At 41.0% G+C, this 24,284-nt stretch overlaps 2 protein-coding genes across 2 annotated transcripts; both read right to left on the bottom strand.

Annotated features, from left to right (window-relative positions):
- Window positions 1-1,393: 1,393 nt before the first annotated feature.
- Window positions 1,394-8,633, bottom strand: LOC140535511 (cytolytic toxin-alpha-like). Its single transcript, XM_072656908.1, has 7 exons — window positions 8,537-8,633; window positions 5,720-7,449; window positions 5,414-5,533; window positions 3,253-3,341; window positions 2,040-2,235; window positions 1,837-1,950; window positions 1,394-1,468 (listed from the first exon to the last, which is right to left on the bottom strand). Exons 1-7 carry the CDS (start codon window positions 8,631-8,633, stop codon window positions 1,394-1,396), a joined length of 2,421 nt encoding a protein of 806 aa, XP_072513009.1.
- Window positions 8,634-10,054: 1,421 nt separating this feature from the next.
- LOC140535330 (cytolytic toxin-alpha-like) lies at window positions 10,055-23,026 on the bottom strand. The gene is made up of 8 exons (XM_072656618.1): window positions 22,883-23,026; window positions 18,534-18,626; window positions 15,558-17,281; window positions 14,530-14,649; window positions 13,735-13,823; window positions 12,003-12,204; window positions 11,800-11,913; window positions 10,055-11,487 (listed from the first exon to the last, which is right to left on the bottom strand). The coding sequence occupies exons 2-8, from the start codon at window positions 18,622-18,624 to the stop codon at window positions 11,422-11,424; spliced, it is 2,406 nt and encodes an 801-aa protein (XP_072512719.1). The 5' UTR covers window positions 18,625-18,626; window positions 22,883-23,026; the 3' UTR covers window positions 10,055-11,421.
- Between the last annotated feature and the right edge of the window lie 1,258 nt (window positions 23,027-24,284).

The raw sequence follows: 24,284 nt of genomic DNA, 5'->3' as shown, positions 1-24,284 counted from the left end.
TATTTTTGATCAATAAATAAAAAAAACATGAATATGAACTTTAAACTATGATATTTTGTGTCACTGTCAGGATAAATGAATGCAGAAATACAGACAAATAAAGGGTAATTTGAAATGCCCCTGTTCAGATGCCCCAGTTCTACAGTTTCTGCAAAATAGTCTCTGTGGATTTTTTCCATTAGTGAATTCATTTAAGGACACAACAAACAAAGCAGTCCAGAAAACTTGCTTAACAAGAAGCATCCTGTATGTTAAACTCCTCATCAAACCAGTCAGGGTGTGTTAGAGGAGTTGTGTTCCTTTAGGACCCGTCTAGTTACCGTCACAACATGGTGTAACACATGGCTGTCAAACTTTAACTAGCAGGTTAAAATAGGTGGAAGACAAAAGTACTCTTTTGAGGGTGGGGGTAGGGATCAGAGGATTATTCACTGGAAATATAAAATGCAGAATTACTGGCTTTCTTATCCTGTCTTTGTGAAGAGCTGATGAACCACATGCCATCATGAAAACAAGCTGTGAAGGTGTGATGTTCTTGTGGTATGGGAGAACACAAGTAGAGAACAACTGTGTGGTTCCTGCTTTACTGGCAAGACTCTATTCAGAATTAGCAACTGGTTAGGGATCTTCTCTGTATGGAGTAAAGTGGATGACTGATTAGGGATCTTCTTTGTATGGAGTAAAGTGGATGACTGATTAGGGATCTTCTCTGTATGGAGTAAAGTGGATGACTGGTTAGGGATCTTCTCTGTATGGAGTAAAGTGAATGACTGTATGGAGTTAGGTGGAGGACTGATTAAGGATCTTCCCTGTATGGAGTAAAGTGGATGACTGTATGGAGTTAAGTGGAGGACTGATTAAGGATCTTCCCTGTATGGAGTAAAGTGGATGACTGTATGGAGTTAAGTGGAGGACTGATTAAGGATCTTCCCTGTATGGAGTAAAGTGGATGACTGTATGGAGTAAAGTGGATGACTGAGAGAGATCTTCTCATTTACATTACATTTATGGAATTTAGCTGATGCTCTTATCCAGAGCGACTTACAAGGTTACTCGTATTACAGAGGTAGTGTGAGGAGTCTTGCCCAAGGACTCTTACTGGTGTAGCACAGCATAGTCACCCAGACCGGGACTTAAACACCAGTCTCCTACGTGGTGTGGTAGCTCACTGACAGGTAGTGGTCTTATCTGTTGCACCACACCAACCACAGTCTCTGTCTGGAGTAAAGTAGATGACTGATTAGGAAGCTTTTTTGTAAGCTATAAGGTACAAACAATAGCCTTGAAATGGAGCAATATAACGGACAATTTATGCAATAATAATGCAGCCAATAATGCAGTCACAATTCATTTCCCACAAGAAAAACAGCTCCTCAGTAGAATCTGGTCATGGTTAGTAGAATAGATTAGCGCCTCCAATGGTGACATTCAGTGGAGGAATGGTGACCTTCATGACAATATTCTCTACCTGTTTAAAAAAGAAATAAACATCTTTATTATATTATTAAATCTTTACTAAACCAGATTCGGTTCTCTCTGATTTTATCTGTAAGATCACTGAACAGGCTTCTGCTGTATGAACAGACTTTGGTCTTATCTTTAAATGTAGATGAAGAAATACACACTTGCAGCTCTAAAATGGTTGTTGTCTTAACATTGGTCAGTGTGGAATAATTACAATGATGGGTGTTGGTGGAACAAGAAGAGAAACTGTGAGCTAATTTATAAAGGCATTAATTCCACTATAGTCAGAAGATGAGCTAATTCTACACTATTTCTGAAAGATAAGAACAATGGTTACCATTTCCAGAGCTGTTACCATCATGAGTGACTTACTTCAATGATGCTGAAGATGTCCACGGAGACGTCTCCTGTGATATTCAGTACAGACACTCTCTCCAGTGGTATACGGTGCTTAAACCTGGAGACCACCTGTCCATTCACAATAATCTAAAGAAATAAAAGAAGATCTATTAAGTAAAATATATCACATATTGTAGAAATGACTGATCCACTCATCTCACTTCCTCACGATGTACCTCATAGCTTTCTGGATGTATAACCATGAATATATGGAATCCCTTTCCTTTTCTAAATGGAGCATTTCTGGTCTCTTCTGCTTTTTCCCACAGTCCACCTTTGAAGCTGTTGCAGACCACGTTATGTGTCTCAAAGTGAAACTTGTATTGGAAAGCGATGTCACCCACCATCCCTGTCTTCAGATTTATGGCAAAGCTGCAAGAGACACAAAAACAGAAAGTCAAACCCCATGGATGATTGTTATGCGTGCCAGAATCTAAAAGAGCCTTTCTGTTATGATCACAATGACGATATCAAAGGCTAAACGCTAACCTTAGAGTAAATAATAATGAATATTATATCACCATTACTTTTCAAGAGCCCAGTTTTCTTACTTATGTTTTTCCTTAAAAAACATTTAAAAACATATTCTGTGAAAGTAAAGTAAATATTGCGCCCTCTACAAATATTGACACCCTGTTAAACACAAGCACAAGGGAGAAAAACAAACAAACAAAACCCCCTGATACGCTATATTGACAAAAGTATTGGGACACACTCATCAAATTTAGGTGTTTTATTCAGCACCTAGCCATGCAGTCTGTCTTAACACACATTAGTGAAAGAATGGGTGGTTCTAAAAAGCTCACTGAATTCCAGACATTTTTTTCCATATTTAATCACTTTGAGCATCTGACTGCCTAAACTAGGATCTGTGAACTGGGTTGTGGCTGGATCTTCCAACAAGATATTGATCCAAAGGACCTCTAAAATTAACCAGAAAAAATCTTCACTCTACACTTCACCCTGACACAGAATCAAGGTTCTGCCTTGTCCCGTGTACCAGTCCCATGGCCAAAACCCCACAGAAAAGCTGTGGGATAAGCTGAAGAGGACCATCTACAAGCATGGATGTAAAGGATCTGGAGAGATTCTGTCTTAAGGAATGGTTGCAATGTGTTCTTCAGTCTAGTTAGCCATTCTAACAGAAGAATCAGGGATGAAATCAATGAAGAGGTGCCAACAGTTGTGGCACACAGATTTCATAGTTTTTTTGTCATTTTACTTGAAAGAAATTCTGCAGTTGTGATCAAATTGTGAATGAAAAGGATGAACAATAAACAGTGTTTAAAGCCCACTTTGCTCACGACAGAGGTGCCGATATTTTTCGAAGACTTATCAAGATGTATATGTTTATGTTTATTTTGTGTGGTGCATATCAAGTCTGCATACTCTTTTCCATCTTTGTGAACATTTCCTCGGAAGAACAAAGCAATTCCTGGTTCCAGGCCTTCAGAAATATCACCCTCATAGGGAATGGCCTGTGATAAAAATAAACATAAGCAATCCAGTCATGGGTAATGTTTACATAGAGGGATATGGCATGCAGTCTCAATTCAGTCCAGAGCATGGGTGGGCAACGGGGGCCGGAAACCGGCAATTTAATAGGTGAGTTGAATCAGGTGTGCTTGAGAAAGGAAAGCACAAAACTGTGCAGGAATCTAGCCCTCCTGGACCGGAACTGCCCACCTCTGGTCCAGAGTACAGCCAAAAGACAGTGGCATTATCCGCTGACCTGATTATCTAAGTAGGTTAACTATTTATAATTATTATTTATATTATTCCACAGAGTAAATATCTATTCAACTGGACCTACTAAAACACTACAGTTACTGTCAGAGACATATTTCTATAAGGCTTATGTACATTTGCTGTCATGCACTGTTGGCACACTGGATGGAGATGAACATATTTGGACATATCCTGTCCTTCACCTCAAGCACCTTGTTCAAATGTTCTTAAAGACTTCTTGCATACACTCTTGAAAATTAAGGTGCTAGAAAGGGTTCTTTGAGTGATGTCACAGAAGAACCATGTTTGGTTCTATGTAAAAGGGATGTGAGTGTGAAGAACCTTTAAATTAGTAAGGAACCTTTACATTTACAAAAGTGGTTCTTCTATGGCATTGCTAAATAAAGCCTTTGTAGGACCTTTCTATTTACGATTGCACAAACAATGGCACCTAAGGCCAATCTGGAGATTGGTGTTGCACCGATACTGAAACCGTATCGGTATTACACACAGTATCAGTATCTGCAATAGAGAGCACTGATACCATGGAGCTTACTGATGCCCTACAATTTTGTTTTTATATAGAACATTTTTGTTTGCAAGCTTTGTTATGAAACCAAATGTTTTAACAACCAGTAAAAGCCAGTCATTAATAGTTATTACCATTAAACAGACTGTTAATGAACTTTCCATGTGGTGTTTTTTAGAAACCAAAAGTTAAGTTTAAGCAGCCCGTTTAAAGGCCACACACTAAAGTTTAGTACCTTTTTACATAGAGACATGTACCATGTATAAAAACTTTTTGTTTCTAAACTGGCGTTTATTTCACTGCTCTGAAATGTGTATTTTAAACACCAATTCAAAATCTTTTTGGTCAAGCTTAGCAAGATTATGCTCCCCTGTTTAAATTTTTTTCATAGCTTTGAAACTTTTCAAATGTGCAGTTACTCAACCAGTAAATGTTGTTCTTTCAAGCTTATTTGATCTTATTTGGAATCAGATATAAAAACAAATACAACCTATAAAAAGTGGAACACTAGAAATATCAGGATTTATAGCCATCTATCGAGTATGTAAGTCAGAATTGGTATCGGTACTCAGTATCGGCAGATACTTGAAAATCTGGTATCGGTATCGGAAAGGAAAAAGTGGTTTCAGTGCATCCCTACTGGAGATGATTAAAGATAAAACTGCCATGCTTTCCATGAGAAGTTCCTGAACTGCACTCACACAAATCAGATCAAATCAAATGTATTTGTTTAGCACTTTCTACAACTGACTTTCAAAAAGACAAGAGATTAAATAATCAAACAAAAACATAAAGCCAAAGGCAACAGTGGCAACTCCCTCTGAACAGGAGAAAGAAACCTTGGGAGAAACCCATCCTCTAATCCCCTAATCAAAACCTCTTATAAATTAATAATAAAAGGTCACTGTACCACATCACAAGACTGTTTTTCTGCTTAGTTGTACTAATAGTCATAATCTAACATATCTAATAATCGTAGTAATGATAGGTTACTAGAGAAAAATAATGAAGGTAATGATGATGATTAATGGTGGAAATAAATGACAAATAATGAAAGATCAAGTTTTATTACTTAAACTGAATGTAGATTATTGAAGATGATGCCAATGTACAAATACCAAATGCCAAATAATACAATGACAATGAGACAATAACATATTTTCTAACATAAGCAGGGATGGCAACCCTTTGCTGCTTAGCATTATGCTAAAGTAAAACATATCTGGCATCTCTTTTAGTAGCTCTGCCCCTTTACATACACACTTTAGCATCACCATAAATGACGTTACTCACAATGTTGCTGACTCGATTTGTGGACTTTGACTGGCTGGTTGACAGACTCCACTGAGAAGTGCCCAAGTAGGTCAGTATTTTATTCCTTAGTTCAATACTGAAAGAAGCAGCTGTCTTATTCTGTGGGGGAAAACAACTATCACATATTTTCTCCAGCACCAAATAGCTTTTATTACTAGAAATATGCTGGGTTTGCATTTTTACTTTAAAGGATTACCAACATTACTATGGAGGTTTCTCTATTTTACTGTAAGGTTGTTGGAACAAAGATCCACTGACACCTAACAAGCCAACCATAACTCTTACCTGCTCTGGTAAGGAGAACACGACAGACTCACTGGCTTCACTTAATCCCACATCACTAACCGCTCGACACCGGACCTCATACTGGTTTGCTTGCTGCAGTGCAGTTAGTGTGAAGGTCTCCTGAGCATCTGGGGTGTCAGTAAATTCCCATTCGTCACCATCAGCTTCTGAATCCTCTGGCTGCTTTACTCTGTATTCTACCCTGTACCGCACGGTCACTCCAGTCGGGGACTTCTGGAGCCTCAGGATCACATTCCTGTCCTGGATGTCCACACTGGGTGCAGGAGGCTTGGACACAGGCAGAAACTTGCTGTCCACCATTTTCCCATTTCTGTAGAGGCAGATGGAGGTTCCAGGATTTGAGGAGTTTGAGACTGAGGCTACGACAAACCTAATGTTCTCACTTTCTTTATTGGCCTCAAAAACACTTTTGAAAAGGAAAAGGTTGTTTTTCATCCTTTCAAATATATCAGAATTGTTGAACCAGGCCTGGAAGTCTTGATCACTTGACTTTAAAACTGGAGACAGCTTCTGCAGCTCAGTCACTGACAGGACCTCAGTTAAGGATGACAGATATGGGTCTTCATACTTCAAAGATGTAAAGGAGAAGCAAACTACTGTATCCACCCTGGGATCAGACAGAATGTTGTGGAAGAGGACTGGGGATGTTATTACTGAGACCCCATTTAGTTCCCTGATGTAGGAATTCAGCAGATTGACTTCACCCTGAACATTCTCCAACCACTGCATTAGCTTGTTAGCACCAAAAAGGGACCTGTGATGCTGGAGTAGGCTATCAGTGAGTGTCTGCTCATTAATTTGCCCACCCCGGATAGCAGGAAGGAGTCTGCACAGGTCTTTCTGGAACAACACCTTGTAGTCATCCAATGATTTCTGAAATGCTTTCAGCCTGTTTTTCACATCCTGGAAAGCATTAACTGTTCCGTTTTTAAATATGTCTTTCACTCTTCTCTCCGCATCTCCCAGGTCCTCCAACACACTTTCCACCTTAGATATCAGTGTTGCACTGATTTCTCTCTCCAGCTTGGCTGCTTTACTGTCTAGTCGTGCAAGAGGATAAAGCCAGACCCTCACTGGTACAGCATCATTCTCCGTCTGCTTCAGCAGAGATGGCAGCTTCTTGTATAACTGCAAGGCTTCAATGTATGTAGTGGGATTCTCTTCAAGCACACAGTCACCATAAAATGTACAGCTGATACTTTCAGCCAGTTCCTTTTCCTTCTCATTCATCTTCAGAGCTCCTTGCCCCTCGATGGAAAATGAAGGGATCTTCTTGACCAGTGCATGTACATTTCCCTCAATCTCCTGTTTGTTTTCATTCTCTGCATTTGTTCGATCAAACACCATAAAAACCTGACTTCCATACAGCACAGCTGTAACGACATGAGTGGCTGTCTTTTCCTTGAACACCTTCGGGTAGGTGAATTTGCCTAGCTGGGTCATAGTAAGCTGCTCAAATCTTGTTGTCTGGCTGTACTGTAGAGTAACCCTGGACTGATGTGTTGAAGACTTCTGGTCATTCAAGTACTTTGCTGACCCTCCAACTTCCACCAAACCTCCCAGAAAGCTGGCTTTAAGCGAGGCGCTCACGTCTAGAAGGCTGGCCTTGTCAGAGAGGGAATCAGATGCAGAGAACTTCAAGTCTGTGTAGGGCTGTCGACGCACATCCAAATCCTGGGTTAATGATGCTTTATCCCAGAGAGTAACACCTGCAATTAGTGAGAGACGAATGTTAGATCAAAACCATTTTAGCAGTCAATTTAATGTATACATAATTTAAAATAAATTAAAACACTCAACATTCAACTATTTACCATCTTGAACTTCATTAGGACTGTTATATAGAAGATAATGTCTTCTGTAATCCATCATTGACTGGTGCCAGCTACGTTTCACTGCTTTGTGACCATTTGCAGCCCTTCGTGGACTTCATGTACCCCCACAATGATGGGATATTCCAGCAGGATAATGAACCATGGCATCGGGCCCAAGTTGTCCAGAATTGGTTTGCATTCTGTATTCTTGTAGAGCATTCTGTTGCACATCAAGTTGTTGCACTTGCCAGGCTAGTGGGGTTATGTCCCATGACTTTTGACAGTGTATACAATAAAGTCAGGCACTAATGTTAAGCAACACAACAAGGTTTACGGTGAGCGTTCCAATCAATCCCAAATGGTTGAGGTTAGGTCAGTTGCTCCTAATACACAGTAACAGTAAAATGTTATCCAATAAAACTTCTCTGAGCTCTTCAGTATAACCCTTTTGTCTACCACTGTCTCTGGATAGTGCATGACTGTTCACTTTAATCTTTTCATTTTTCTGTACCAGGTATGGTTGAAATAGCTATAGTTGCTGATTAGAAGTGTCTGCATACTTTTCGCAATGTAGTGTATTACACAGAATTTAAAATACAAGATGGTCCTGGGTGGAATATAATGAGTAGTTTTTTCATTTGATTGGCAAAGTTACACATAAAGATCTGTAACATAATCTAGCAATTGGACTCTCCTTTAATGGAAGTAGCCCACATTATAGTGTCACATGTATTTTAGTAGTTTTGCCATGTACAAGTAAGAAGTAAGTAAAAATAAGTCTATTTATGTGCTAGAAATTAGCTATTGTATCAATATTGAAATGTATCTCGGAAACTGGACCGACTGTATACTACTAAATACTGAGCTCAAAAGTTTAGATGATTTATATCTAATTGATCTCCATGAAACAGAACCAGTCATTTTAAATAAAACGCCAAGTTACACTTAAAACATGCGATGTATAAGATCAGAAAAGCTTTACCTGGAATAAAGGAATCACTGCGACAATCGTACAGCATGCCAGGATACAGGGACCTTCCTAAGGCTGCCATTTCAAGGGCAGCCTTTTTAGGCTCCATGACTCAATAAAAAAGTCACTGTGATATAAAATTATACATATTAAATTACAGTAGCCACTATATCTTAATTTTCACCTGTCAATTAATAATTCATTCATTTATTTATTCATGTATTTATTTATTTTATTTTATTTTTGGTAAATCAAGTGTTTTACCTTCTGTGTCAGTCCGAATTTGTCAGCTGTCTTCTGTTGAAGGTCTTGTCGCGAGGTTCGAGACTGGCTCTCGACAGAAAGTGAAGTGAAAGGAGGTGACAGTGAAATCACTCGGGCGCGCTTTGTATCTCGTTGAGCTCGTTCAACAAGCCTAACACCGACACACATTCACCTTTAATAGGGTCTTTAAATTCCTGACCTTACTGATGTTCTGTTAAGGCGATAAGTAATTATCCAGCAAACGTATTTGTTCAGCGCTGAATGAGTTTGAAGAAATGAGACGACAGATCTGGATTTCAGCTTTTATTTCCTGATATTTACATCAGGAAGTATGTAAGACATTAGGATATGGCACGTTTGGTGGCAGACCAGCCATTTTCCCCTTCAGGCTCTCACTTCATAGCAGGCTGTTATGGCTAGGCCTATCCAGTCAACTCAAACTGAATCAAGCTGTTTATTTTGCCAGTTTGAACTGCCCTTCTGTCTGGTCTGATACAGGTATAAGATTGCCATTGATTGTCAGACCAGCTTGACTGCCATAAAAGTCAAACTGCTTGACTGCATGTGCCATTCACCCTCCAGCCAAGGCAAAAAAAGCACAAAACTGTGCTGGAATCTGGCCCTCCAAGACTGGAATTGCTGACCCCATATAGAGAGAACATTTCATGGACTAATCAATCCAAAACAGATATTTTTGGTTAAAATGGAAAGCAATATGTTTTGTGAAAACCAAACACATCATTCCAACATCCTCGTCCCAGCTGTTAAGCCTGAGGGTGACAGTATTATGGTTTGGGGCTCCTTTGCTGCTTGCCATTTGAATAGATCTACAACTCCATCTAAACTCCATACATCTCCATGTCATTCACCTTACCATACCTTTTCGCTTCACCATAAGTGTATCTTACAGCAGGACAACGACCCTAAGCACACCATAAATGATCTACACAGAAATGCCAAAGCAGGACTAATTCAACATTCTGGAAAAGCCAGGTCAAATTTAGGACCCTTACCCAAAAGAAATGTTGTGGAAGGACCAAAAAATGCCGTTCATTAAGGGAAAAGCACCAACATCTGAGCTGAAGAGCTTTTGTGAGAAGGAACGGACCAACCTCTATCCTGTTGTACAGGAATGATCACCAATTAACACACGTTTGGTTGAAGTTATTGCAGCTCAGTGAGGTCACACCAGTTACTGAAAGTTCACATACACTTTCTGACAAAAATATTTTATTGTTGAATACTTTTGATCAATAAAAACACACAACAAACAAAGCAGTCCAGAAAACGCGCTTAACAAGAGGCGTCCTATATGTAAAACTCCTTGTTACACCAGTCAGGGTGTGTTAGAGGAGTTCTGTTCCTTTAGGACCAGTCTAGTTACATTCACAGCATGGTGTAACACATGGTTGTTGAACTTTTAGCAGAGTAAAAAAGTACTATTTTTGAGTTGGGGGGGGGGGTGTTAGGGGGCAGAGGATTATTCACTGGAAATGTACAATGCTGAATTTACTGGCTTTTTATATCCTATATTTGTGAAGAGCCGATGAACCACATGCCATCATAAAAACAAGGTGTGAAGGCGTGGTGTTCCTGTGGCATGGGAGAACAACTGTCTGTCGTGCTTTACTGGCAATACTCCATTCAAAACTGGCAGCAATGTATAATCTTTGGAGGTCTTGTCTGGACATCAGAATTATAATGCAATACATTTATTAGGGACATCAGCTCATATTCATTTGAACACAGTGATCTGACTGATGATTAGACATGTCTGATATTTGAAGCTGATATTTGATGTATTTATAGGACTAAATATCTTAGGACTAATATTTTGGATCATTTATTTTGTTTTGTCTGTTTAATTTGAACACAATATAAAGGACAAATTGCCAGGTTAACTGTCCTTATATTAAATCTATCTGTATAATTGAACATTTGTGTTCCAGCTCTCTGAGTTTTATTTTGCACAAATAGAACAGCTTAAAGGTGCACATTAAAGTAGAGAACAATACATAAAATAAAATATGAAAGACAATAAAAAATAGGCAAATATAATAAAATAAAATAAATTAAGATTACTTCATGTAAGGTATTAGTCAATCCAGTCTTAGCATTAGATAGCATGGCGATGGCACCCACATAAAGATAACCAAATCTCAATATTTTAAAAATGTACTTACATTTTTTCCCATTTATCTTTGTAGTCTGTGTCTAAAACATTCTTTATTTAATGAATTGAACACTTTCAGGCACAATTATAATCAAGCCCCAAAAGAAAGGCAGTATTTGTTCATGAGATTTCAGGTGTACACACAAAACTCTCAGTGAAACTTTCTTCAGAGAATTCCAATCAATTCTAGGTATTATGAAAGTCTACAAAAAAATCCATAAACACACGTTTACACTCACCAGAAATCTGGTGCCATTTTTATATCAGAGAGGTTCCAACTGTTGAACAAGAACACTGACTATACATTTAAGTTACAGCTGGCTCTGTAAGCTATGAGGTACAAACAATAGCCTTGAAATGGAGCAATATAACGGACAATTCAGGCAATAATAAGGCAGCCAATTTTGCTGATTGAACAAACCCACAAGAAAAACAGCTCATCAGCAGTCTCTCGTCACAGTTAGTAGAAAAGATCAGTGGTGACATTCAGTGGAGGAATGGTGACCTTCATGACAATATTCTCTACCTGGTTAAAAAAGAAATAAACATCTTTATTATATTATTAAATCTTTACTAAACCAGATTCTCAGATTCGGTAAGACTTTGGTCTTATCTTTAAATGTAGATGAAGAAATACACACTTGCAGCTCTAAAATGGTTGTTGTCTTAACATTGGTCAGTGGTGGATGTTGGTGGAACAAGAAGAGAAACTGTGAGCTAATTTATAAAGGCATTAATTCCACTATAGTCAGAAGATGAGCTAATTCTACACTATTTCTGAAAGATAAAGAACAATGGTATGGCTTTTCCAGAGCTGTTACCATCATGAGTGACTTACTTCAATGATGCTGAAGATGTCCACGGATAAGTGTCCTGTGATATTCAGTACAGACACTCTCTCCAGTGGTATACGGTGCTTAAACCTGGAGACCACCTGTCCATTCACAATAATCTAAAGAAATAAAAGAAGATCTATTAAGTAAAATATATCACATATTGTAGAAAAGACTGATCCACTCATCTCACTTCCTCACACTGTACCTCATAGCTTTCTGGATGTATAACCATGAATATATGGAATCCTTTTTCTTTTCTAAATGGAACATTTCTGGTCTCTTCAGCTTTTCCCCACAGTCCACCTTTGAAGCTGTTGCAGACCACGTTATGTGTCTCAAAGTGAAACTTGTATTGGAAAGCGATGTCTTCACCATCCCTTGACCCCGTCTTCAGATTTATGGTAAAGCTGAACAACACAAAAACAGAATGATAATGGATTTGGCCTGAAACACATGAAAACCTAGAACAGTAATCAGATATTGCATCATCATAACTTTCCCAGGGCCGAGTTTTATAATTTATGCAAATATTTATGAGAAGCGTTCATCTTCTGTGAAAGTAAAGTAAATATAGCACCCTCCACAAATATCGGCACCTTGTTAAACACAAGCACAACGGTAAATAAAAACAAAGTGCTGATACACTATAAGGACAAAAATATTGGGACACATCTTAATAACTTAATTCAGGTGTTTCATGCAGTCCCATTGTTATAAAATCAATTCCCTAGCCCTGCAGTTTCCCTTAACACACATTAGTGAAAGAATGGGCGGTTCTAAGAGTGAACTGAATTCCAGCGTGGTTCTGTAATAGGAGCCACCACTGGAGCAACAAGTCATATGGTGAATTTTCTTTCCTTTTAGATATTCCACCATCAACTGTGAGTGGCATTATTTAAAGTGGATGCATTTAGGAACCACAGCAACCCAGCCATGATGTTTTAGACCACGTAAAGTTACAGAGTGGGTCACTGCACTACTCTGCTGACTCAGTAACTGCAGAATTCCAGACCTACTGTTACAGCTGTAAAGGGGTACCAAACCTATATTAATGCCTATAGATTTAGAATGGAATGTCATAAAAGCCCATACTAAGAATCTGCCTAAAAAGGCATGTACTGTAAATCAATATTGACCTAATTCACACTGAAGAGGATGGTTCGAGAATCACAGCTGAGGAGTTAAGGTCAGGAGTCTTGAGATCAGGTCTCCAAAACTACCATTGGATACCACCTACATAACCACAAGCTGTTTGGAAGGGTTGCCAGGAAAACTCCTGCTACTGTCAAGGACCAACAAACCTGAGCACCTATGGTTTACCAATAGTCAAATTAGTCTTTGGTGTACAAACCAAATACTGACATATGGTGATGTTAAAATGCTGCTTTTCTTCCAAAGGACATAAACAACTTATTCAGATATATGGTATCACAGACTCCACCAAGTACCAGCAGATATTAAATGAGAAGGTAAAGGTAAAGGTAAAGGTGCATGTATTAGACCCGACTGTCTAAGCTAGGATGCGTAAACTGGGTTGTGGTTGGATCTTTCAGCAAGACAATGATTCAAAGAACCTCTAAAATCAACCAGAAAAATCATTCACTGACCACTGAATCAAGGTTCTGCCAAGAAGACAGTCTACAAACATGCACCCCAGAGTGTGAAGGATCTGGAGAGATTCTGTCTGGAGGTATGGTTGCAACACGTTCTCCAGTCTCATTAAGCATGTGATGCCTTTAGAGCTGATACCTTTACAAATGTGCCAACAATTGTGGCATACAGATTTGCTAGCTTTTGTGTTTTTACAAGCCTGTTGCTCACAACCACCAGCCGTGCCAATATTTCTGGAAGGGACTGCATTTCTTATTTATCAAGGATAACATATCAGGATATATTATGTTTATTTTGTGATGTGTATCAGGATCAGGATTGCATACGCATTTCCATCTTCAAAAATATGTCCACGGAAGAACAAGGCCATTCCTGGTTTCAGCCCTTCAGGAACTGCACCCTCGTAGGGAATATCCTGTGATAAAAATGAACATAAGACATTCAGTCATGGGTAATGTGTACATATGGAGTAAGGTTTACATTTGGGATATGGCATCCAGCGTCAATACAGTCCAGAATAAGGCCAAAAGGCAGTGGTATTATCCGTTGATCTCATTATTGGAGCCAGCTAACGGTTTATAATTATTACTTATATTAAAGAAAAAATTTAAGACATGTATATAAAGATAAAACAGAGAGATGATAGCCATGCTTTCACTGAGAAGTTCCATAACTAGACTCACATTAATGACATCTTTAACAAAGGACAAGCCATATTACATAAACTGCATGCAAAATATTGCAGATGATACCAATGTACAAACATAAAATGTCAAAAAATGCATTGTTCATGGGACAATAACAAATACACTATATGGACAAAAGTACTGGGACACCTGCTCATTGTTTCTTTCAAAAGCAAGGCTTTTAAAAATCAGTCCTGCCATTGTTGGAGGAACTGTCTCTACTGTCCAGCAAAGACCTACTAAGTTTTGGAACATTGCTGGGACGATTTGATGTTAGTGAGGTCAAAATGTTGGAGGATCCCCCAACCACCAGCTCTCTCTGTCAGCAATGGGTGCAACTTTAAGTAAGTGAATGCATTCACAAGGTGTCCACAAACATTTAGACATATAGTGTAAGTTCACTGAAGTCAGTACACTGTAAATGATGATACTCACAAAGCTGCTGACTCGATTTGTATGCTGTGACTGGATGGTTGACAGACTCCACTGTGAAGTGCCCAGATTGGATAGTATCCTATTTCTTAGTTCAATACTGAAAGAAGCAGCGGTCTCATTCTGTGGAGCAGAAATGTATAATATACACATATATATTATATAATACATATTACTTTTGCAAGTAAAAATTACTTTAAAGTGGACTTGTCTCCTTTTTAAACTACAATCCTGTTAGAAACAGTAAGCCTGTCTTTATAGATTAACAGTGGCTCATTTCCCTACTAATACACATATTTAACAACATAAGTTTATATCAAATATTTTCTATAAACAAAACTACATTCCTTTAAAATGCTTTATTCTTTAAAATCTTTAGATTTTCTTTCTGAAATCTTAAAAGTTCAGTTTCACCTCAGAAGGCCTTTAGTTTCTCAACATTATTGTAGCGTGTTCAGAAAGTGCTTTGCACCCCGCAAGCAAAAAGCCATCAGTTGCAGCCCAACTACTGCTCCATTCAAACATTAACATCTATCCAAGAACAGTTCACGCTGCTGTTCCAATTGCAAAATTACCGTACAGCGTCCTCAGGAGTTTGTACTCGCGAGTCGAGTCAAGTCAGTTCTACCGAGTACACCTGTCTGAACTTGCTGTACTTTGTATTGAGAATCCCCCAGAGAGAGAGAGAGAGAGAGAGAGAGAGAGAGAGAGAGAGAGAGAGAGAGAGGGAGAGAGAGAGAGAGAGAGAGAGAGAGAGAGAGACGTTAATCCCTAAACTCTATTTTTGTAATTTCATGCGTGACTGTAGCTGAGGTGTCTCACAGACTCCACTGGTTGACAACCTCTCCAAAGATCTTATAGATCTTATACCTCTGCCTCTCCTCCATAATTGCAACTAAAATGTGACTAGAAATGAGACTGAGAGTGTCTTGCTTAGATTTTGCCATATTCTTCAAAGCCCAAAATCTTGTAATCCTTGAAAAGATAATAATGTGTCCAATGACACCTAACAAGCCAACCATAACTCTTACCTGCTCTGGTAGGAAGAACACGACAGACTCACTGGCTTCACTTAATCCCACATCACTTAACGCTCGGCACCGGACCTCATACTGGTTTGCTTGCTGCAGTGCAGTTAGTGTGAAGGTCTCCTGAGCATCTGGGGTGTCAGTAAATTCCCATTCGTCACCATCAGCTTCTGAATCCTCTGGCTGCTTTACTCTGTATTCTACCCTGTACCGCACAGTCACTCCAGTCGGGGACTTCTGGAGCCTCAGGATCACATTCACGTCCTGGATGTCCACACTGGGTGCAGGAGGCTTAGACACAGGCAGAAACTTGCTGTCCACCATTTTCCCATTTCTGTAGAGGCAGATGGAGGTTCCAGGATTTGAGGAGTCAGAGACTGAGGCTACGACAAACCTAATGTTCTCACTTTCTTTATTGGCCTCAAAAAAACTTCTGAAAAGGAAAATGTTGCTTCTCATCATCTCTGATATTTTAGGATCTCTGTACCAGGCCTGGATGTCTTGATCACTTGAGTTTGAAACTGTCAGCTTTTCAAACTCATCTACCCTCAGGAACTCAGTTATTGTTGAAAGATATGGGTCTTCATTCTGCAGAGAGGTGAAGGAGAAGCATACTACTGTATCCACAATGGGGTCAAAGAGAATCTTATCAAGACCCAAGGATGTAATTATTGGAACACCACTCAGTTCTCTTGTGTACGAATTCAGCAGATTGAGTTCACCCTGAACATTCTCCAACCACTGAATTACCTTGTTTTTCCTAAAGAGAGACCTTTGATGAATTAGCAAGATGTCTGTCAGCGCCTGCATATTTATTTGCCCACCCCGGACAGCAGAAAGGAGTCTGCCCAGGGCTTTCTGGAACAACACCTTGTAGTCATTAAATAAATCCTGAAATGCTTTCAGCCTGTTTTTCACATCCTGGAAAGCATTAACTGTTCTGTTTTTAAGTATGTCCTTAACTCTTCTCTCCGCATCTCCCAGGTCCTCCAACACATTTTCTACTTTAGATATCAGTGTTGCACTGATTTCTCTCTCCAGCTTGGCTGCTCTACTGTCCAGCTGTGCAAGAGGATGAAGCCAGACTTTCACTGGTACAGCATCATTCTCCGTCTGCTTCAGCAGAGATGGCAGCTTCTTGTATAACTGCAAGGCTTCAATGTATGTAGTGGGATTCTCTTCAAGCACACAGTCGCCATAAAATGTACAGCTGATACTTTCAGCCAGTTCCTTTTCCTTCTCATTCATCTTCAGAGCTCCTTGCCCCTCGATGGAAAATGAAGAGATCTTCTTGACCAGTGCATGTACATTTCCCTCAATCTCCTGTTTGTTTTCATTCTCTGCATTTGTTCGATCAAACACCATAAAAACCTGACTTCCATACAGCACAGCTGTAACAACGTGAGTGGCTGTCTTCTCATCAAACACCTGAGGGTAGGTAAATTTGCCTAGCTGGGTCATTGTAAGTTGTTCAAATCTTACTTTCTGGCTGTACTGCAGTGTAACCCGGGACTGACGTGTTGAAGACTTCTGGTCATTCAAGTACTTTGCTGAACCTCCAACCTCCACCAAACCTCCCAGAAAGCTGGCTTTAAGCGAGGCGCTCACGTCTAGAAGAATGGCCTTGTCAGAGAGGGAATCAGATGCAGAGAACTTCAAGTCTGTGTAGGGCTGTCGACGCACATCCAAATCCTGGGTTAATGATGCTTTATCCCAGAGAGTAACACCTGCAATTAGTGAGAGACTGGAGCTGAATGGAATAGTCAAACCTATCTTACAGTCAAATGATCATCAAGGCCATTAAAACGAATAAACACACTCAACACCACTAACCGATCTGAAACTGCAAGACTGTAGCCTTGGACCTTTTTTAACCATCAGGAACTTCTATTATGATTTTTATATGGGGGATAAAGAGATTGTTTTCAGAAAGCTGAGTCTCACGTTTGTTTCCTATGGTTTTGGACGTTTAGATTTATCAGATTGCTGAACGCATCCGCTGTTGACTAACTGCTGAGGTACCAACATGACTATTGATGATAAAAACTTGTGTCTGAGAGAGACAACGGGTTGGGAGTGGCAGAAAGGTGAAATGAGACCAGTTCAGCCATGTTTCGGCTCCTGGCTGGCTAGCTAGGCGTAGCTAGATAAGTTAGCTAGTGCTTGCAGGGTAAACACAACAGCACAGACAGTGTTCCAGCTAAGTGATGCACAAATCACACATTTTTAGAGGACAAAGCTTTATATCAGACTGGTTTATCCAAGTTTGCTTGCTTTGGCTTTTAATCGAACTGAGCCCATCACTGAACTCACAACTATGGTGGGCTTGCTTTTTTTCCCCCACCTGTTTTCAGAGTCTGACATTATCAATCAGTGAGCTCCCATAGCACACCCACTCTGTGTGTCTCTTAAAGGCCACATGGGGAATGAGCTTATTTGATCATGCACTAGATTCACAACAGAAATCTGACACATCAGACATGTTGTAATTCTGTCAACATTTTTAAATACTGTGGTGTGTCGCACACTCGTTTATAACTTAGTTGGAGTAGAATATGTAGAGTTGTAGCTTCTTTTTTTTTTTTTTTTACAAAATCAGTCAGTGTGTGTCAGACATTAAGCTTTTTCAGTATCTTTTAGTGGGTAAAATCTTTTAAACTTCAGTGGATAGTAAAGAATCCATGCCTGGATATACAGTACATCAAAACCGTGGTGATTGTCCAGTTCCATACCTCATGTTTTCTTACAACAACTGTGCAAAGATATAGAAATCCGTATGCAACTTGATTAGAGACAAGGGGTTGATGAGTTCTGCTTGCTGTGCAGGGCTATATCAATAAAAATGTCACACTGCTTGTCACTGAGCTCTTCAGTAACCAAAAAATAGGCCATAGTGTGTAGTAAGCCTTGCTGCGTTAAGACTTCAAAATCTCCAGTACAATTTAAACTGTGGGATGTCAAAGATCGAAAAAACGTTACCTGGAATAAAAGAATCTTTGCGACAGTCGTACAGCATGCCTGGATACAGAGACCTTCCCAGGGCTGCCATTTCAATGACATTTAGGTCCATGACTTAAGAAGAAGGAATGAAAATAGGTTAGATCAGTTAGATCAGATTACACTATAATGAAAGAAAATAAAAAAACTATAATAACAATAATATAACAATAATTCCTGTCTAATCATTTTCTTACACTTGTCTATAGAACTTATCTGCAGTCTCCAGAGCATTGAATTGTTTTTAATTTTAAGACAAACCAGTACCACAAAGCACCTAAACATGTGTAATGTCCCAATATATCACAAATTATTGATTTGTAAGCACAGTGAACATTTGCTAATAAAAAAAAAAAAAAAAAACCCTGACAATGAAGCAGTCTACTCAGTAGCTCAGTAATAAAATGTTAGGCCAGCTTTTTTTCCCCCCAGAATTTATGATCTCAAGTCAAGTCAGGAGGCTTTTATTGTCATTTCAGCTCTGTACAAGAACACAGTGGAATGAAACTGTGTTTTTTCCAGAAGGGTGCAGAGAGACTCCTATGGTCTTCTCAGCTGTCCTCACTACTCGCTGCAGGATCTTGTGGTCTAAGGCATTGCAAATGCATCTGCAAATTTCACAATGTGATTCATGCTGTACTTTGCAGCACAGCTTAGCACACAGCCCTGGGGGCACTAGTACTCAGGATGGTGGTACTGATGATTGTGGTCTATCAGTCAAGAAATCCAGGACCCAGTTACAGAGGGAGGTGTTCAGGCCCAATCAGGTGCTGAGGGATGATGGTGTTGAACTGAAGTCTATGAACAGCATTCTGACGTAGGTGTCTTTATTGTCCAGATGGGTGAAAGCCAGGTGAAGTGTGGTGGAGATGGCATCGTCTGGTGATTGACTGGGTTGATAACACACAGTATACCCCGGCTACTGACACAGGCTCTTATAACACAATATACAAAGGCTACTGACACAGGCTCTTAACACACAGTATACCCAGGCTACTGACACAGACTCTTAACACACTGTATACCAAGGCTACTGACACAGACTCTTAACACACAGTATACCCAGGCTACTGACAGGCTCTTAACACACAGTATACCCAGGCTACTGACACAGGCTCTTAACACACTGTATACCCAGGCTACTGACACAGGCTCTTAACACACAGTATACCCAGGCCACTGACACAGGCTCTTAACACACAGTATACCCAGGCTACTGGCACAGGCTCTTAACACACAGTATACCCAGGCTACTGATACAGACTCTTAACACACAGTATACCCAGGCTACTGACACAGGCTCCTAACACACTGTATACCCAGGCTACCGACACATGCTCTTAACACACAGTATACCCAGGCCACCAACACAGACTCTTAACACACAGTATACCCAGGACACTGACACAGGCTCTTAACACACAGTATACCCAGGCTCTTAACACACTGTATACCCAGGCTACTGACACAGGCTCTTAACACACAGTATACCCAGGCTACTGACACAGGCTCTTAACACATAGTATAGCCAGGCTACTGACACAGGCTCTTAACACACAGTATACCCAGGCTACTGACACAGGCTCTTAACACATAGTATAACCAGGCTACTAAAACAGGCTCTTAACACACAGTATACCCAGGCTCTTAACACACTGTATACCCAGGCTACTGACACAGGCTCTTAACACACTGTATACTCAGGCTACTGACACAGGCTCTTAACACACAGTATACCCAGGCTACTGACACAGGCTCTTAACACACAGTATACCCAGGCTACTGACACAGGCTCTTAACACAGAGTATACCCAGGCTACTGACACAGACTCTTAACACACAGTATACCCAGGCCACTGACACAGGCTCTTAACACACAGTATACCCAGGCTACTGACACAGGCTCTTAACACACAGTATACCCAGAGTACTGATACAGACTCTTAACACACAGTATACCCAGGCTACTGACACAGGCTCTTAACACATAGCATACCAAGGCTACTGACACAGGCTCTTAACACATAGTATACCCAGGCTACTGACACAGGCTCTTAACACACAGTATACCCAGGCTCTTAACACACTGTATACCCAGGCTACTGACACAGGCTCTTAACACACTGTATACTCAGGCTACTGACACAGGCTCTTAACACACAGTATACCCAGGCTACTGACACAGGCTCTTAACACACAGTATACCCAGGCTACTGACACAGGCTCTTAACACACAGTATACCCAGGCCACCGACACAGACTCTTAACACACAGTATACCCAGGCCACTGACACAGGCTCTTAACACACAGTATACCCAGGCTCTTAACACACTGTATACCCAGGCTACTGACACAGGCTCTTAACACACAGTATACCCAGGCTACTGACACAGGCTCTTAACACATAGTATACCCAGGCTACTGACACAGGCTCTTAACACACAGTATACCCAGGCTCTTAACACACAGTATACCCAGGCTACTGACATAGGCTCTTAACACACAGTATACCCAGGCTACTGACACAGGCTCTTAACACACAGTATACCCAGGCCACCAACACAGACTCTTAACACACAGTATACCCAGGCCACTGACACAGGCTCTTAACACACAGTATACCCAGGCTCTTAACACACTGTATACCCAGGCTACTGACACAGGCTCTTAACACACAGTATACCCAGGCTACTGACACAGGCTCTTAACACATAGTATAGCCAGGCTACTAAAACAGGCTCTTAACACACAGTATACCCAGGCTCTTAACACACTGTATACCCAGGCTACTGACACAGGCTCTTAACACACTGTATACTCAGGCTACTGACACAGGCTCTTAACACACAGTATACCCAGGCTACTGACACAGGCTCTTAACACACAGTATACCCAGGCTACTGACACAGGCTCTTAACACACAGTATACCCAGGCTCTTAACACACTGTATACCCAGGCTACTGACACAGGCTCTTAACACACTGTATACTCAGGCTACTGACACAGGCTCTTAACACACAGTATACCCAGGCCACCGACACAGACTCTTAACACACAGTATACCCAGGCCACTGACACAGGCTCTTAACACACTGTATACCCAGGCTCTTAACACACTGTATACCCAGGCTACTGACACAGGCTCTTAACACACAGTATACCCAGGCTACTGACACAGGCTCTTAACACATAGTATACCCAGGCTACTGACACAGGCTCTTAACACACAGTATACCCAGGCTCTTAACACACAGTATACCCAGGCTACTGACATAGGCTCTTAACACACAGTATACCCAGGCTACTGACACAGGCTCTTAACACACAGTATACCCAGGCCACCGACACAGACTCTTAACAAACAGTATACCCAGGCCATTGACACAGGCTCTTAACACACAGTATACCCAGGCTCTTAACACACTGTATACCCAGGCTACTGACACAGGCTCTTAACACACAGTATACCCAGGCTACTGACACAGGCTCTTAACACATAGTATAACCAGGCTACTAAAACAGGCTCTTAACACACAGTATACCCAGGCTCTTAACACACTGTATACCCAGGCTACTGACACAGGCTCTTAACACACTGTATACTCAGGCTACTGACACAGGCTCTTAACACACAGTATACCCAGGCTACTGACACAGGCTCTTAACACACAGTATACCCAGGCTACTGACACAGGCTCTTAACACACAGTATACCCAGGCTCTTAACACACTGTATACCCAGGCTACTGACACAGGCTCTTAACACACTGTATACCCAGGCTACTGACACAGGCTCTTAACACACAGTATACCCAGGCTACTGACACAGGCTCTTAACACACAGTATACCCAGGCTACTGACACAGGCTCTTAACACACAGTATACCCAGGCTACTGACACAGGCTCTTAACACACAGTATACCCAGGCTCTTAACACACTGTATACCCAGGCTACTGACACAGGCTCTTAACATATAGTATACCCAGGCTACTGACACATGCTCTTAACACACAGTATACCCAGGCTCTTAACACACTGTATACCCAGGCTACTGACACAGGCTCTTAACACACAGTATACCCAGGCTCTTAACACATAGTATACCCAGGCTACTGACACATGCTCTTAACACACAGTATACCCAGGCTACTGACACAGACTGAGGGTAAATGTGCCATATTGCAGAATCAGGGTGTGTGACCAACAAAAAGGAAAAATCTATTTTTATTTGTGGAGATGATGAATGAATAATTATCTCGTCATCGAGGAAACCGAGTAAGTCCGCTCGGGCTTCCGCCTGACATAGCTACAGCAGAAGTGGCCTCACCTTCTGTAGGTTTCCTTTTAAGGTCTCTTCACGGGGTCTAAAAACCACAGTCCACCATAAACCTGTGAGAGGTGGAGGTTAAAGCTATACAAAACATAGGAGAAATAAAACCTCTGAATCTGGGTGGAGTGCAGCGACCAGTCTGCAGGACAAATGCAGCGAGCAGTGAGTCAACTGAAACAGAAACTAACGCCGGGCTCTGCATGGAGCATCACTGCGCCCCCTGCCTGTACACATGCGCAGTGTACCAATGAAGCACAGCAGAAAACACACACAACCCCTGAGAGCCTGTCATCACCTAAAGTCTGCTTCTCAAGTATGAAAGTACTTAAAAGTAGTACAGTCTAATCCTAGTATTTGATATACACCGATTAGCCATAACATTAAAACCACTAAGTCGTGCCACTAAAACAGCCGTAAACTCCACAAGACACAGACAGCAGTTTGTCAGCAGTCCACGGCTACTGACACAGGCTCTTAACACATAGTATACTCAGAGTACTGATACAGACTCTTAACACACTGTATACCCAGGCTACTGACACAGGCTCTTAACACACTGTATACCCAGGCTACTGACACAGGCTCTTAACACACAGTATACCCAGGCTACTGACACAGGCTCTTAACACACAGTATACCCAGGCTACTGACACAGGCTCTTAACACACTGTATACCCAGGCTACTGACACAGGCTCTTAACACACAGTATACCCAGGCTACTGACACAGGCTCTTAACACACAGTATACCCAGGCTACTGACACAGGCTCTTAACACACAGTATACCCAGGCTACTGACACAGGCTCTTAACACACAGTATACCCAGGCTCTTAACACACTGTATACCCAGGCTACTGACACAGGCTCTTAACACACTGTATACCCAGGCTACTGACACAGGCTCTTTACACACTGTATACCCAGGCTACTGACACAGGCTCTTAACACACTGTATACCCAGGCTACTGACACAGGCTCTTAACACACAGTATACCCAGGCTCTTAACACACAGTATACCCAGGCTCTTAACACACTGTATACCCAGGCTACTGACACAGGCTCTTAACACACAGTATACCCAGGCTACTGACACAGGCTCTTAACACACAGTATACCCAGGCTACTGACACAGGCTCTTAACACACAGTATACCCAGGCTACTGACACAGGCTCTTAACACACAGTATACCCAGGCTACTGACACAGGCTCTTAACACACAGTATACCCAGGCTACTGACACAGGCTCTTAACACACTGTATACCCAGGCTCTTAACACACTGTATACCCAGGCTACTGACACATGCTCTTAACACACAGTATACCCAGGCTACTGACACATGCTCTTAACACATAGTATACCCAGGCTACTGACACAGACTGAGGGTAAATGTGCCA

Source organism: Salminus brasiliensis, chromosome 15 (assembly GCF_030463535.1).
Source record: "Salminus brasiliensis chromosome 15, fSalBra1.hap2, whole genome shotgun sequence".
NCBI classification, from domain to species: domain Eukaryota; kingdom Metazoa; phylum Chordata; class Actinopteri; order Characiformes; family Bryconidae; genus Salminus; species Salminus brasiliensis.
Note: the sequence above shows the minus strand (reverse complement) of the source record. Positions and strands in the feature narration are given on the sequence as shown.

Excerpts from the sequence above, each read along its gene's own strand:
- LOC140535511 (XM_072656908.1), bottom strand. The coding sequence starts at position 8,633 with ATGGAGCCTAAAAAGGCTGCCCTTGAAATGGCAGCCTTAGGAAGGTCC. Across the intron at positions 3,342-5,413 it reads CAAATCGAGTCAGCAACATT|GCCATTCCCTATGAGGGTGA; the intron begins GTGAGTAACGTC and ends TTTTTATCACAG. Across the intron at positions 1,951-2,039 it reads TACATCCAGAAAGCTATGAG|ATTATTGTGAATGGACAGGT; the intron begins GTACATCGTGAG and ends TTATTTCTTTAG.
- LOC140535330 (XM_072656618.1), bottom strand. The coding sequence starts at position 18,624 with ATGGACCTAAATGTCATTGAAATGGCAGCCCTGGGAAGGTCTCTGTAT. Across the intron at positions 17,282-18,533 it reads CAAAGATTCTTTTATTCCAG|GTGTTACTCTCTGGGATAAA; the intron begins GTAACGTTTTTT and ends CACTAATTGCAG. Across the intron at positions 11,914-12,002 it reads TACATCCAGAAAGCTATGAG|ATTATTGTGAATGGACAGGT; the intron begins GTACAGTGTGAG and ends TTATTTCTTTAG.